At 38.1% G+C, this 16,473-nt stretch overlaps 1 protein-coding gene across 2 annotated transcripts in view; it reads left to right on the plus strand.

Moving 5' to 3' along the window:
* The window catches only part of SRFBP1 (serum response factor binding protein 1), a 68,142-nt gene that overhangs the window by 39,986 nt on the left and 11,683 nt on the right, over positions 1-16,473 (plus strand). For both annotated transcript variants that reach the window (XM_068177465.1, XM_068177466.1), the window contains one exon: positions 4,112-4,183. In XM_068177465.1, coding sequence (XP_068033566.1) covers positions 4,112-4,183 — 72 coding nt within the window. The remainder of the gene's footprint in view (positions 1-4,111; positions 4,184-16,473) is intronic.

Below are 16,473 nucleotides of genomic sequence, written 5' to 3' on the forward strand. Positions count from 1 at the left end.
TCACTGTTGGGAAAATTGAGTCAGGCTGGTCCTACTGCTGCCATGCCTTTGCCACCTCTTCCCAGTGTCATCTTGACATTTTTTAATTTTCTTACCTGTTTGTAATTTCACCTCTTTGTCCCCTGCCTGCAAATGCTGTAGGGACTAGGTGCCAGCTGCTGAGGGTATAGGGCAAGCAACAGGAGTCAGGGCAGGAGTGTAGGTGCCCCAAGCCTGTGGTGTCAGCAGCAGTGGGGTAGTCAGTAGGGGTCTCACTTCCAGGCATAGGGGCAGTAACAGCATATGCACTGTCAGGGAGGACAGGTAGTGTGTGTCCTACGTGCATCTGCAGGTGAGACTGGTGTGAGTCAGACCAGTGAGGCTCTTGGCACATCTGGATTGGCTGCTGGTCACAGCCTGTGTGCCCGTGCTACTGCTGACGGGACAGGCAGACTGTCTAATATTCATGTCTAATATTCATGTGCTTTGACCCCACGTGTATGTCTCTTTGGCAGGTGCAGTTCACTAGCAAACCTCAAATTGGAGTAGCAGTGTGTGGGAGAGGGACATTTTACAAGGGCATGTAGTGATAGGATATGGGGTAATTGCTTTAAACTGAGATAAGTTAGGATTGGATATTAGGAGGAAATTCCTTACTGTGAGGGTGGTGAGGCACATGTTACTCAAAGATGTGGTTACCCAATCCCGGGGAATGTTTAAGGCCAGGTTGAGCGGTGCCCTGAGCAACCTTGTCTAGTGGAAGGTGTCCCTTCCCTGTGGCAGTGGTTGAACTAGAGGATCTTTAAGGCCCCTTCTAACCATTCTGTGTTTCTATGGTTCTGTGATCTGGGAAGGGGTATCAGGTGGCCAGAGGGCCCTTGCTCGTGCCTGTAAGGTAAGTGTGTGGTGCATCTACCTGCAGGTGACTTGCTGCCAGCCAGCAAGTGGGAAGCCCATGAGAGGGGCACAAGAGCTATGGCCCAGACTGAAGGGTATTAGATGGACAGAAGCATATGCTGTGCTGATACTGAGGTATCCACAAGTGCTCATATGTTTGTGCATTTTGAGGGGTTGGGAGGTGGCATGCTCTCAATAGTGAACTTCAGATCAGAAAAGAAGGAAAAGGTCTTGGCTGGCTCTACAGAAGTTCATGTGAGTCCTGAGAGTGCTACAGTGCTGCAAAGCTGAGCTTCAGTATTGGTTGAACCTGTCAATAAGAAAGCAACTGCTTCATCTGTGGACATGGGACAGACACCTCTGGATCTCTGGACACATAGGGCTGGGCTGCAGCATCAGGGCAGGAGAAACCCCTGGACTGACCTCAGAGATGCTGGAGAGGGCATCCATTTGTAACATCCTTTAGCATAATTGGAAAGAGGGTTCCATAATAGATAATCAATACTAAGATTTTTCTTGTGACTCAGGTGCATCTCAAAGTTGAGAAAACTGTTCTGGTAAAAATATCACTATCTCCTATTTCTGTTTTATTGTCTGTTGCTGACCATTAATAGAGACAGAATAAACATGTATTTATTACAGTAACTTGACTCATGTGACTATGTTTACAAAACCAAGGTTCTGTGGAAGAATATTTAAGTCAAAAATGCTTAGTTTGCCTTAAGTGTAGGAGAAGTGAAGAAGACCATTTATGAAGTTGGGGATTTAAGCCTGAATGGAAGGTTCTTGGCCTCATTTTGTATTCTAGGCATTTCAGTGTGGCTTTAATGACTTCACATTCCAATGTGTAATTCATTCTCCAGTATTATTCATGATTCTGCAATGCCCTGGGAATTCTACAGTATTGTCATATTGTCCTGGTTTAGGACAAATTAGGGGAAAATCTCCAAAGGAGCCCCTTAAAGGAAACAAACCTTCACAACTCCTCCCCCCTCCCCACTACCGGGTTCGGGAGGAATTTCCTCGGAGGATAAGTGGAAAAAACTTGTTTATTAAGCAAGAACAAAAAAAACACTCCCCAACACAAGAAAAAACAGCCCGAGATGACAACAAACGTTTTCACCAGTCCGAGAGAGACCGAACGGCTTGGGCAGTCTGCTGAAGAGGGTGCTGAGCTTCTCTGTAGTGCAGACTCCGGAGGAGTTCCTTGACGTTCCCGAATCAAGGTCCGAAGCAGGTCCGATGTCTTCAGGGAAGGGGAAGAAGAAAGGGAAAAACAAAAATAGAAAAATGGCAAAATAAGGCAAGCAAAGAAAAAAACAAACAAAAAAGCAAACGAGCAGAGCAAGCGAAGCAGGCCTAAAGCTAGCAGCAGCAAGCCATAGCAAGCAAGCCGGGGGAAGGACACGGCTATAGACAAAACAAACTGAGAGCACGGGAACAGGAATACACGATTGGAATACAAAGCATGAAAATGTCCTGTCACCCCAGGACACATATCAAGATTAAACTTCTGACATTCTCATGGAGGGATTGCTAAAGTTTTTCTGCCTCTGTCCTGAATCTTGTTGCAGCATTTAAATCCTAAATAGACAGGAAGTAGGCAGTTTTATTTGGGATGAAGATCATAGGAATTATCTTTTTTTGTGTTTTTTGTTTTGTTTTTATAATCCAACAGCTTGATTTAATGAATAATTTTGGGTTCCCGAGCTTCATTCATAACCCCTAACCACCTATGTGACAGTAAGCATGTCACTTAACCAAATTGTCCTACTTTCACCATCTGTGAAACACTTTGGAAAGTCATGGAAAACTGAATCATAGGTATTTTCCATCTCTATTAGCTCATCCAGCTGTTCATCTGCCAGTAGAAGATTGTTTCCTACATCCACCAGTGTTTTTCCAGTGTGGATCCTGTCCTCTAAGTGATTGGGCTTCCACTAGTACCTTTGGGAGATGATTTTGCAGAGTTCTAGATCTCATTGTCAGGAAGATCTTCTGACATTCACAGAAAGAGATTTTTTGTTGTTGTTAATTTAACTGAGTTCTGTTACTTTTTTCCCATTGGTAAATAATTGTTTAGTTTTAAGTCATATGCAATTCATAATAAACAAAGGGATAAATTGCAAGTGTCTGTAAAGTAACTTAACTATACAAAGAAGAAAAACATAAGGTTTTGAGATGCAAGGTCATACCTTTATAAGAAGGTAAGCTACTTGTTTCTTCCTGAAATTATGTCTAAGGAAGTGTATAGATTGCTCCCGATTAACAACAGAAAAGGGATAGAATATGGAACTTAATAGTGGGGTTAAAATGAAGGTATTGGAATAGGTTTTATGAATGCTTAAGCAGGGAAAGAAAGAAATTAACAAATACAGTATAGTTGTTGAACATGAAAGCTGTCAGAAGAACTAAGTTACTTTGTACAGAATTTTAACTTTTCAAAATGTGTGGACGTTATTTGGGTCTGGCATAAGAATAGTTAAACTGCTTTTAAAATGGCTATCTGTGAAACAACTGGTATGTAACATGACTTTTTGTTGCACTGCCCTAGGAGGAAAATAATGTTCAATTAATTCATTTGATGAGGTTAATAGAGTATTTTGTAATACAACCTACATAAAGCATGTGTCTTAAAATAGCAAGAAATCTGTCATGGAAGCATGTTTCATAAAATATTCGGCTTTTAAAAAAATCCACTTGTCCAGGATTTTCATTCCTCTATTTCAGCTGCCAATGCAAATGCTTAAGTCCAGGAATGCAACCTGCATATTAGTCAGTCTCTTTAGAAACAATATAGTATTTGTTTCATCTCAGCTTCATTTTCATTGTCTTTAAATTATATATGAATGTACATTGATAAAATGTAACTTCATCAGAAGATAAGTCAGGAATTTAAGGCCTTCCAAAGTTTATTTGTAGTACAGCATTATGGGCAATTGAAATATTTCTGCAAATAAAACCACCCATTCTGCATACTTTGTTGTTGAAAAATCCCTGTTGCCTTCAGCACTAGTATATACAGTCAGATTAGGTATAAGGTAGTGTTTTGAAAAGGTCAGTCAGTATAAATGTAGTGTTTACGTACACACCAAAAAATTCACCATATAACAAACTGGTTTTCTTTAAGAGATTAGGGAGGTGCCATGATTAGACTGTTTATAAGGAAGGTGAACCTTGGAAAGACTTCATACAGTGTGATCATAACAAGAATAAACTTATCTTTCATCTACAGGAAATAAAACCAGATGAAGTTACCAGACTTGCTCTTAGGACAGAAGTTAATTTTGAAAGTGTCTGCAAAAAGGTAAGACTTGCTGGTTTCTGTTTTCCTTCCCCTGCTTCTCTGAGTGTGAAAAGGTGCATGTGTGGGTGCAAGTACATGGGTTTGACACATTGTGTTCTGTTTGTTGTGTTGTATCTTCATTGTAGATCTTCCTTTTCTGAGGAGGTTTATCCACTGGGATATATCTACAGAAAAATGAATATCTATCTAGTATGAATTGTCATTAATCGGGTGGGCTAGTCCGTAGTAATTAGCACAGAATACCAGGAAGCATAATAGTGATTTCTTAGTCTTTATATTTAGATTTGTTTTGTTTATGTAGTATATCTATATATGATATAGTATAAATTTAATTTGTATAAATTAATTTTCAATTAGTATAAATTATCTAAGTAAGCTTTCAGCAATAGTTGGAAACAGGTTCTCAGTACTTTTAAATGTAGAGAGAAGTTTCCATGTGTAAACAAAACAGGACAAATATTAGCTGGAAATAAAGGTGGAATTCTAACAGCCCTGTGATTCATTCGTTTCAGTGTAATGTTTCTCTTGAAGCCTGCTGATAGTACAGTACCAAATATTAACAGCCTAACTAGTGATGTCTGTAGGAGATTAAATGAAGACGTAGAAGTGCGAAGACACTCACTGAAATAAGCAGCTGAGGCTGAGAACAGTCCTATTTCAAAGAGCGTGTTACATTTTTGATGCCAGAAAGCAATTCTGAGATTAAAAATGTCAATGCATGAAGTTTCATGGGTTTTTTCACTTATCCTTAATTCCTATGGGTGGTCCACTGAGGAAGGCTGAAACTGGAAATGTTTGTTGTATACAGGGTAAGTTTTAATGTAGATACTGGGTCATTTACTCCTGTAATGCCATCATTAGTTTGTAATATAACTCTGCTGTTGCATATTACAGTCATGTGTGATGTAGTTCAGTTATTAGCATAGTGTGCAGCAAGTTTTTCAATGTTTTATGTCAGCAGACTCAAGTTAATAGGAAAACATAATAGGAATTTGGTATTTCTGGAGAAGTATTTGGGTAGAAGCATCCTAACTGTTTTTCCTTCTCTTAATGATAGAAGAGAGTAAGGAAAAGGTCACAGATACACTGACATGAAGCTAAAAAGCATTCTTCTAAATTTATTTGACCAGGATTTTCCAGTGTGAAGATGAGGCAGTCAGAAACTGGTTACTGTGATATTAGAACTGAGGCAGACACAAAGATTTTGAGTGCATGAAGACACGTGGAGAGGGATTTCATTCTTGAAGAGGGATGCTAAATTCAGTGACGTTTTGTCACGTAACAATAGGAGATTCTTCTGCAAAGATTTCAAATTCATCAGGCTTATGCTGATTTCTTAAAGTGAAGGAGCACCAAAATGAAATTATGAGTGCTCTTTTTTAAAGGAGTTTGTAGGTTTACAGTTGGAATTTTATTTTCTAAGGTGGCAATTTTATTGAAAAAAATGCTGAAGGAATTAAATTAATCTTACTTTCACCCCATTGTTTTATATATATTCATAGTCATGACTGATGATGTGCTTCTCATATTTACTTAAAGCCTTAAAATAGGCTTTAATTTAGCTTTAATTCTTGAAAATGTATAATGCATGGAGTTGTTTCGGGGTTTTGATCTGTTGTTATTTCTGTTCCTTTCTGCTGGTGGTCCTGTTTTTCCAGGGAATGGAAGTCTATTAATCTCACAGTTTTTAGTGGATGGAACGTATATTTCACATCAAGCCTGATGGATGGATGCTGATGCTTTTTTAAATCCATAGAGGGTTTTAACCACACTGCAGTAGAAGAATATGTACAATATGTATCATAACTTCACTGCCTGCTTTTGGTTGGCCATAGCATGTTCCCAGCTAAAGAAGGCATCCCTTCTGTGCTTAAACAGAAGTTAGTTCTCCAATATTTTATTTCTTATTTTCCCACAGTTAGTCATTAAACATACAATTTAAAAAAATCTTGATTTTCTATCTACCAGTATTCTGTAGTCTCATGAAATACAGACCACACTGTTTACCTTTTCATTAACTTAAGTTGCAAAATATTTGAAGGAAAACATCGTGTGGCTTTTTTAATTTTCAGAATAGGTTTGTTTTCATTGACAAAAGGCAATCTGTTTTTAATTCACTGTGGAATGCTGAATATTAGTTTTGCATAGTGGTCATGTAGTCAAGATACTTTTTTAATTGCTTCTGGTCACTGAGCTTTTATGTTCCATTACTGTTTCCCAGCCTTTTTCTGAATAAGTAAAGCATTCTTTTCTGTTTAAAAAGAGTTAGTATATATTTCTGTCAAGTACAATAAAATTGTGATAAGTGTTTAGCAGGTGGCAGTTTACTGGGAGTTACTGTGATTTAGATTTCCATATGGCTGTATTGATAATAAGCAGATCAGATTTGTCTAGTTGCAGGGGGTGTTGGCAAGAGTCACCAGCCCCATGACACAAGACTTTTTATAAAAGCATTACAAGAAGCAGCTGGTGAACAGTTCTTTGTGTATGTCTGCTGAAGTATTTTCAATCCATTTGAATATTGTTGCAGCTAGCACCATTGTTACCAACAGGTGATAAATCCTGTTGTAAAAATTGCAATAAATGTTACCATGCTATTTTGACTAGGCTTTATATTGTTGATTCTGTTTACAGCTGTTGAATAACAGAACCTGTATTTTGTAGGTTTTCTCCAAGTCCTTGTGCACTTTTTGTACCAAGTTGTGCATTGTCTGCCACAAATATATTTGACAAACATTAGTGAAATTAGAAAAACATGTCATAGAGCTCATATTTAAAACTCACATTTGCAGCTGCGATGGCATTTTGAACTGTTGCACACAGCATATATTCCTGCAGTGTATGGGAAGCTTGATTCATCGGTGTACCAATATACATTATGATCAGAGATTGAATTGAGCATGTGCTTCTGACTTCCAGAACAAGGATTCACAGATGATAAATACCACCTATATTTTTTGCTTCCAGATGCAATCTTAACATAACCTTAGGAGTATAATATTCCCTTCTTTTACACTGATCTTTAATCTGTGATCTTTGAGAAGAATGCCACGTTTTCCTATTAAGTCTTGTATTTCCACACATTATTCAAATCCTGTTGTGTTTGAATCATGCAGATGCTTGTCTGCAAAGAGGATTCTGTGCAGCAAATATTGAGTATATTATGATCCTCAGAGCTTTTTGGGGCCACATTCCTCTGAATCTCAAGATTTCTGAAAAGCTTGCCACAGTTTCTAAATATGTTTAAAAAAATGTAGGCCAGAAATGTAAGCCATTAGTAGCTTTTTGAAGCACTTTTTTTTCCCCCCTAATTTAAGGTCTGGTAAGCTTGTTTCTTCAAGATTGCTTCATGTACAGGAACCAACTTTTTCTTGTTTGGAATTTAAAAGGAATTCAAAGGCTTTAGAAATAGGATCTCAGGCAGCTCATGAAAAGCCATAGGGAGACATGCCAGGATTTAACTGAGCAACTGAGTACACAGTATGAGTTTAGTCATTTAAAATCTAAGCTGCCTCATGAAGACAGCTCAGCTTAACATGATTTTGGAGGGTTGACATTAGTGCTGTGTGGTGTCTGGTGCAAATAATTTTAACAGATGCCCAAAGATAGATTACACCTAGAAGTTCTGGCGTGAGTGAATTTAGTATCTCTGGCATTTTACCTATACAGCTTAAATAAACTTGGGATGGGGGAACCAACCAAAATACTAACAGTAATGTGAAAGGATTTTCTGTGATTTATCAAACAGGACTTTAACTTATTCACATGTGAGAAGAACATTTCTGTTTCATCTCCCAAACTTTTCTTTGAATTCAGTCAATTTCTGATGTGGGGCTAAGGAAGTTCAGTCCTTGGGCAAAAAGGACATGAGAAAGAGGTTAGAAAGGTGTTTCTGCTCAGGACAGACGGGAAGAAGAATGATGAAGTTATAGGGCTAAATATGTGTTTATTTAGTTCAAAAGTGTTTTCAATCACATTATTAAAATGGCATTTGTCAGATTCATGTCCATATTAAATTATGCAGGTGATGGCTTGAGATTAGTCTATCAATTCACAGCCTCTCTGTCATAAGTCCTCTCTGTCATAAGTAAAGAAAGAGCAAGGGTGGAGTAGTCGTAATACTAGTTTTGTTTTTTTTTAGATTTATATTGAAAATGTTTTTCACACCAAGAGTATGTGAAAGGCAGTTTATGAGAGGCTGCTAATTTTGAGGCTTTAATTAACAGTGAGTAATTAATTGGAGCACTAGTTGTCCCAGAATAACTCACTAGATGGACACAAGACATCATTCTTGCTGAAGGAATACACGAGACATTGTTCTACTAAATACACTTAGTTATTAAGGAAATTTCAAATGTAATACTTCTTATACTTTTGAACTTTTTGGCAGGATAGGAAAGATGTAGTTTCTGAATCAAGTAGAATTTTTAATTAAACACATCTACATCTGTAGAGGAACAGTCATATCTGTCCTTTCTAATTTTGAAAAATAAGAAGGTTTCTCTTTCATCTGATAATCCTAAATGTGTGTTTGTGATCTTCACCTTCATTTATTTTAAAAATATATTTCCTAGTTCAAAATATCTAAACAAACCCCTCTGCATGTACTGTAGATTTAATCTGAGGAAATGTACTAAATCATAAAAAGGGTCCCTAAAAAGGGTCTTCCTGTATTTTAATTGGAGACTTTGCTGTTAGCTTCAAAAGCTTTGGATCAGACACAGAATAGTTGCTGTCTTTAGTTTAGTGTTTCAAGGATTTTTCCACAGCCTCCATCCTCCTCTTCCCCCTGGCCCTCCTGAAGAATTTGTCGTGGTTTGACATGGAAGTGATTTTTTTTTCAGGAAGTTGGGTCAAACCAATCAGTGGTCAAGTTTGGATATTGGCACCTGAAGTGACCACTGAAGATAGGGATACGCCTCTGAGAACACAGGGGGTTAAAAGCAAGAACTCCCAAGAGCTCGCTCTTTTTGGTTCCGGTCAAGGTGCTGTGCACACCTCCCCTGCCCAGCCATGGGGCTGGGTGGGGGAGGGGAAGCCATGAGGCCTGGTCGAGGTGAGCCGAGGGGTAGAAGGACTGGAACCGAGCCAGCTCCTGTGGACGGAAGGGTGGAAAGAAGCGGAGATGTCTTTGTCATCCCCCCCCCAGAGGGAAGAGATAGAGAGTCCGGACGGCACCTGTAACTTTGCCGGCGCGGAGGAGAAGGGGGGGGGAAGGCGCCCAGCCTTGGCCTTGGGAGTCGGCTGCTGGGCAGAGATATCAGCCGTCCAGGGAGTCTGAGCTTTTAACCCTTTCCTGAGAAATGAAGGCTTTGTAAAATATTGCTCCTCCTTGATTTGAAGTAGAAGAGAGACAGTCTGGGATCCGAGATGATGGAAGAAGAAATTATTGAGTTGGAAGGAGATGATGGAGTGGCTTGTGGCTGGACTTCTCTTGTTAGCCATAGACTGAACCAAATTCTCCTAACAGAAGCTGCACTTAGGGTGGTGCGTTGGTGTGCCAGGAGACCTGTTTCAGTGATTACCAGCAGAGGAGTAGAGGGAAGGTGTGGAGAAGCCCTCTATCTTCAAGGAAGAAGAAGAGGAGCAGAAGACCTCTGTTCTTGGACCCTCAGCCCCAGGGGAAAATGGGGGGGACTGTAGTCCCAAAATGAGAAACTGAACTGTTGTCTCTTTTGGTCCATGGCAAAGCATCCTTAAAGGAGCCCTATGAGCAGTCTGTCCATGCATGGTGGTGAGAGCACTGTGACATGGAAAGGAGAGTGTCACCATGGCAGATTTTCTCCGGGCGGTCGCCATGTGTGACATGGAAACACAAGGGTGGCAATTGTGTTTCCTGGGGGGGGTCTGTGGCACAGGAGAGACTCCTGTCTCCCTTGAAAGATTGAGTATTTGAATATCTGAAGGGTGGCAACTTGATTAGGATCCTGGGTGGTGTCTCACTGTTAAGTTTGTTTAGAAATTAGGCGGGAGGAGGAGGGGTGTTTTGGAAAGTCTTCATCCAGGATTTAGTGTTTGTAGTTTTTCTAGTAGAAGTAGTTTAATAAAGTTCTTTATTTGTTACCAAGATGGGCCTGCTCTGCTCTGTTCCTGATCACATCTCACAGCAATTATTTAAAAAAGTATATTTTCATGGGGGCGCTGGCATCGTGCCAGTGTCAAACCATGACAGAATTCTACTCACAACACAAACATACTAATTAGTCTACAAGTTATTAGCGATGTAAAACTTCTGTTTCTATTGTTAGTGCCTTTATTAGTAGATTCTTATGTACATGGATTTTTAACATTGCTTATTTTGTTTGCAGTACATAAACCATGGGGACAAGACTATATTATGAATCAGTTTTCTTTGTAATACTGATGTGATAGTCCATAAGTGTTGTATAATATGCTTATCATTAATACGTTGCAATTTTGTGGTTTGATTTTGGCTATGTGGGGACAAATGGCTAGTGGTTTAGGTAAACCCATGAAAAACTTGATTCTCCTTTTTATTTAAATTTTGATTGTTAAACACTGATGATTTAATAACTTACCTGGATTTAATAGATAATCTCCATCTCACTCCCTGCCCCCTTCTCTATAGGTATTACGTATTGGAAACATTGTTATCTTATTTGATTTTGCTCCAGAAGGAATGTATTGCCTTACTTGGTACACGGATATTTATATTCTCCAACAATGTGTTTATGCTGAAAATAGTAAAATAATAATAGTCAATTTATTTTTGTACATGTTAAAATGTTACCTTCCCATCTTATTTCAGTATGAAACAATAGATATTAATTTGCATATTAGATGCCAGATAGACTTTTCTCTCTGTAATAAAAGTGTCTGTCAACAAGTTATATTTTTTGGAAATATGTTGTTTTCATTTAATATTACAATTTCCTGCATCACATACTAAAATAATTTTCTTTATGCTGGTCATCAGTGTTACAGAGTTTAATTCTTTCTGTCCTGATTATTTTTACTTAGTTTGAATGGAAGTTACACTAAATGTATGAAGGCACAGTTTCCTGAGAATTTTCCATGTCAAACACCAGATGTTAATGTTAAACAGGAATGTCTGTGGTCTTCTGAAGACTACTGATGAAGTGAAGAATTTTGCATTCAGTGATGAATATCACATTCAGGTGTAAATACTTTCTCTGTCTGACTGATTGTTCTTTGTTTTCTTTTCCTGGAAGTTCCTCCTCTTCCAGATTTGATCACTTGAACTCCCAAGCTGTTTAGCATGGCCTTTATATATACCAGGCTGTATTTTAGAGCCTAGAATCCATTACTGTGGCTGCAACTGAAATTTTATGTCAGTGTAAGTGAAGTTGGCCAATTTTGCCAAATCTCTATCCAGTCTATTTCCCACCTAATTTGCTTTGCAAATTTCCATATATCTGCCAGCCTAGCCAGTATCAATCCTTCCCCAGGCTTCCAGTGGGAGAGTAGAGAGTTGTACTGCATTCTGTCCATGTCACTCCCACCTTATGCATCTTCTCCAGCTGCCCCTTCACATTCAAACTAGGATACCAAACACAATCCACTGTAGTGCCACTGTTTGAGAGCAAAGAGGTAAGCTAGACCAAAGCTAGCATCATCTTCAACATGAGAGTAGCAATTACAATGAGCTCAATTTAACCACAGCTTTGATTTTGTTCTTTCTGGAAGGAGTTTTCTTTTAAGTTCTGTACTGAAATAAACTGCTAGTAACTTTGGCAGTGTTTCACAGAGATATTGTTTATCTCTGACACAAAAGGGCTGTCTCCTTTCAGATTTTAAATTGCTAGTCCAAGAATCTTTCTACCACTCATTTGCATTCCTGTGAGGCTGTATTTCTTAATTTTGTTGCCTGGCTGAACAGTTCAAGTTTGTTAAAGTACAGTCTTGTCCCTAGACAAGGCTCAGACTCAGAAGTGGTGTGATTGCCTTTGATTTGAATGTGCTCATTTCACTTACTTGATGTGCCAGACCAGAATGTGAGCAAACATCATAGTTAGTAAAGCTCAGAGGACGTTGGTTCACATTTTTGTGAGTGAGACTTGGCTTGGATCTCCAGGTAATTCAAACAAAATAAATATGCTTGTGAGGGTATGATGGATGAAAAGCGGGATGGGAAGAACAGTACTGTTAGTGTCATATATGCCTGTGGTAGTGGTGTTGTGATGCATTATGCTGCACATACACATGGCTGTACTTCTTCAGTCACAGAAAGCTCTATGTTACATCACTCACAAAAGATAAGCAACTCAGAACTATCATTCCTATCTTAAATGTGTATTTGAGTGATGACTGATCATTATGTATCTGGATATGAGTTGTCATGGGAATAATACAGGAAAATATTAGAAGTAGTCTTGTTTCTATGCTTTCCTTGAAGAAAATACAGGAAAAGTGGCATAAAAAGAGGTTCTCAAGGTATTGTGGTTGATTTGGCAACCTTTTGATTTAGTTTGGTTTGGTTTTTATTGTTTTGGTGGATTTTTGTTTTTGGTGGTTTGGTTTGTTGTTTTTTTTTTTTTTCAAATAAAGAAAGGTCAAGTTACTGATGGCCACAATCTCCTTCTCCAGAATATTGCCCAGGCTCACATACAATGCCTATAAGGCAGAATATCAGTGCCTAGATAAATGTATGTTATAAAAATGAGACACTTACTTTTTAGTATGTTTGGGGCCAGGAAAAGCTGGACATGAAGGATGACCTGCAGCATAATCCGTATTGCACTGGGCTCTCAGCACTGAAAATTTCAAAGGACATAAAGGAATATTTAAAAGCACAGGGAAGGTTATATGCATGGAGGAACCTCAAACTAACAGTGATGTGACACACAGGGAGCATGTGGCTACTTTTCAGGATGGCTCTTACAGGCCAAGGACAGAACAGCTTGATCCAGCAAGTAATGAAGGTAAATCAGACTGGATAACAGTGACAGTTGATTGACACCGCCAATACTAAGGTACAGGGAAAGAGTGTAAATGATGAATGCTTCACTATTAACCCTTGCACTGAAAACAATAATGGCAGAGAACTAGAATTCCTGACATGTATCATCATCACATATAATAAAGATGCCCTCCTGACACCATGTCTTCAAGATACTTAATGCCATTTACCATCTTTACAGGGATAATGGGGTGCGAGGTACACGCATGAGAGTGGTACTTTTCTGTGAAGCACTGTATTTTAATAGCTCAAAGGTATTACCAATTAAAAAAAAAGCACTCAGAAGTGTTCTGAATGGAAGTTCCAACAGTAACAAGAGTCTGATACCAGTTATATACTACAGGCCCCAGTGAGAATGGTAATGGTGAACAGAAAATGTCCAATGAGGGTAGAGAAGCTACAAATTTAGGACAGCTAATAAGAGGCAGTGTTTTCAGTTATTCTTCATTCTTTTGAATACCAAAGACAGAACCTTTAAATTGTATCTTGTATGTATCCATAGGGAAAGTAATCCGTTTGTAAAGTTGATCCACATGAAGGGGCAGGGAGATGGATTTGTGCAACCAAATAACAAAGCAAAATGTTTCCTCTGTCTTGGGGCAGGGAGATGGATTTGTGCAACCAAATAACAAAGCAAAATGTTTCCTCTGTCTTGTCATCTATCTGTGAATCCTCTGAGAATTCATACTCATTGAGCAATTTCAACCAAGCTTCCTGTCGCTGATTTTGAGAGATTTAACTTCCAGCAGGAAGGCTTTTTTCTGTGTTTGTGAATGAGAGAAATCAGTGAATCCTGGAGGGGAAAATGGCCACAGTTTATTATGTCTTGATCTTGCTTTGAGAAGCACGATAGAGTTGGGATTCTATGATAGTGTGCCAAGTGAATGCACTCCTATCTGGAAGAAAAGTGCAAGGAGACACCATAAGGTAGAATTTACATGAGTTTAAACATTATTTTGGTTGCTTGCTTAGAGAATTTTAAGTGTTAAGATGTCTTTAATGTTATATAAACAAGTGTGATTATTTATGTTAAAGATTAACAGTTCCCTTGTGCATTATTAACTGGAAAAACACTTTCTGTATATTTGCTTTGTAGTGTGACTCAGAATTGCATTGCAAAATATAAAAAAAATCTGACATTCCTGATATTTCTGAAAATTAAAACCAGCTGCTATGTCTTATGCTCCTTTTATTTTTACAAATGAAACTCTGTCAGTTTTTCATTATATACGTAATGTAAAAATAAAGTACATTATTCTGATTTCTTCCCATCTCTCCTATCTGGGCAAGTTTTTAAATTGCCCAACTAAGTACTAAGAAATTGATACTTATAAAAATCAAAAAAGTAAAACAAAAGTTATGGAATTAAGCAGGGTCTTTCAGCTAATTAGGAAGCCCATCAATCTGTTGTTAACACTGGAGAACTAGAAGAAAAGTGTTAGAGCCACAGTTGCCTGAAACTAGAAGATGTTCCTGAATTATTGGAATTCTGTTTAAAAAAAAATTCATGTATTGAAATGCCAATGAACATAGCTGCTAAGACCATCCATGTGAAAAGGTATTAGCTTGGTAAAATGACAGCATAAGTTTACAGTACATTACACCTCTCTGGCAATATTGGTAGGTAAGACAATGGATTGGAAATTGGAGGTAACTAGTGACTTAATGGAAATATAATGACATTAAATTTCTAGTGGTGATGATCTGGTTTTTCTTGGGTTTGGAATTCAGAAAACTGCCAAATGATTGGAGTGGTTCTGTGGTTGCACTAGGAAGACAGCATGCCAGAGTTAAGTAATAATAATGTAATAGCTTAGAAGATGCCTGAGAGCCTCTAAGCATAAAGGTTCTGTGTGCCATATAATGAAATACCAGCTATAAGATGTGAACACCCAGGATTGCCATCCATTTTACATCCATTCTCTGCTGATGTGGTCAAGTAATACCAGGGATTACATGTGTATCTGACATGTGTTTATCTTTAGAGTAGGTCTTGAAAGCATTAAGTCAATAGACTTCACGATGGAAAATCTACATTTTGGTGCCAGAGAACTGGCATGTTTATCTCTGATGTTTTAATAGTTTTTCAGTAAACTGAACTTGTATTTCCATTGTCTTTTTCTGAAAAAGTCTGAAAGACATATATATTAAAAAAAAAAATCTGTTTTCAATCATGCACGCAAATTGCAATGTGGTATGCCAAGAAATGCTGTCTTGAGTAGCATATTATAACATGGCCTAACCCTGGTTAGTGTGTGCAGTGCTTGTGAAGTCCTTTAAGTCATCTGTGCCTCCAGTTCCCTCTCTCTTAGTTCCTTCAACAGTGCTTTGAACAGAAGTACGTCTCTCCTGAGAGTTTTATCTGAAGACATTAACTTGACAATACTTCAGTCATATATAGGTGTGTTCCCTGGTGGTAATACTTGCAAATGTAAAGGTCTGAGCAAGACAAGGTTTGTCCACAGGGATAATTTTTTCCTTTATGTTATAAATTATCTGAAATATACCTGATTGAAGTGGCACTTATTTTTGAAATGTTAGCTAGTTTTAAAGCATTACATCTGTTTTAAATTTGAGGAGCTCAAGTATGTCCACTTTCTCTGCTATAAACTTAAGTTCATATGTGCTTATACTTACAGTGCAGTATCAGGCTGCATCTGAATAGTTTGAGGTTTGAGCATCTGTTTTAAAGTGAAATATTTTAAGGATATCTCAAGATTACATCCCTGATAGTTGGATACAGAGTTTCGTCAGCATATTGATGTCATAGGGAGAGTTGTGAATATCTCAGTTCTGAGACTTCTTTGGTTCATCCAAGATAGACTATTTTGAACTTTGTGGTTCATTATAACAGTTTTAATAATACAGAGCTCATCCCTGTATCACCAGTTTAGTTGCTACCTTGAGCTCCACTCAATCTTTGGACAAGCACGTGGTGCACAGCTGACTCATGGGAGTTCAGATGCATTTGGGTTAAAGTGAAGTCAGAGAATTGTTTGCTGATGTGTTTACGGCACTGCCTGAGTGTTGTTGCTGTCCTTTGTGTTTCTGCTCTCTTTTCTATAACAAATAAGTATAAATAATCAATTTAAATATTTTTCTAAAAGATTGTTCTTTCAGATTTATTTTTTATGTTACCTAGCTTAACTCTTTATTCAGAGTTAATAAACAACTGCCTGTTTTAATTTTTCAGACCCTCATTCAAGATAGCCAGTTACAAGAAATTATCTCAACTACACTTTTTTGTGAAAGTCAGTTGTGGTTTCAGATCTGATACATAGTTGGTGTCCATCAAATTTGTTTATGATGTTTTCTCCAAATTTCATTTTCTTCTCTTAAGACTATGGGA

The sequence above is a fragment of the Anomalospiza imberbis genome, chromosome Z (genome assembly GCF_031753505.1).
Source record: "Anomalospiza imberbis isolate Cuckoo-Finch-1a 21T00152 chromosome Z, ASM3175350v1, whole genome shotgun sequence".
Classification (NCBI taxonomy): Eukaryota; Metazoa; Chordata; class Aves; order Passeriformes; family Viduidae; genus Anomalospiza; species Anomalospiza imberbis.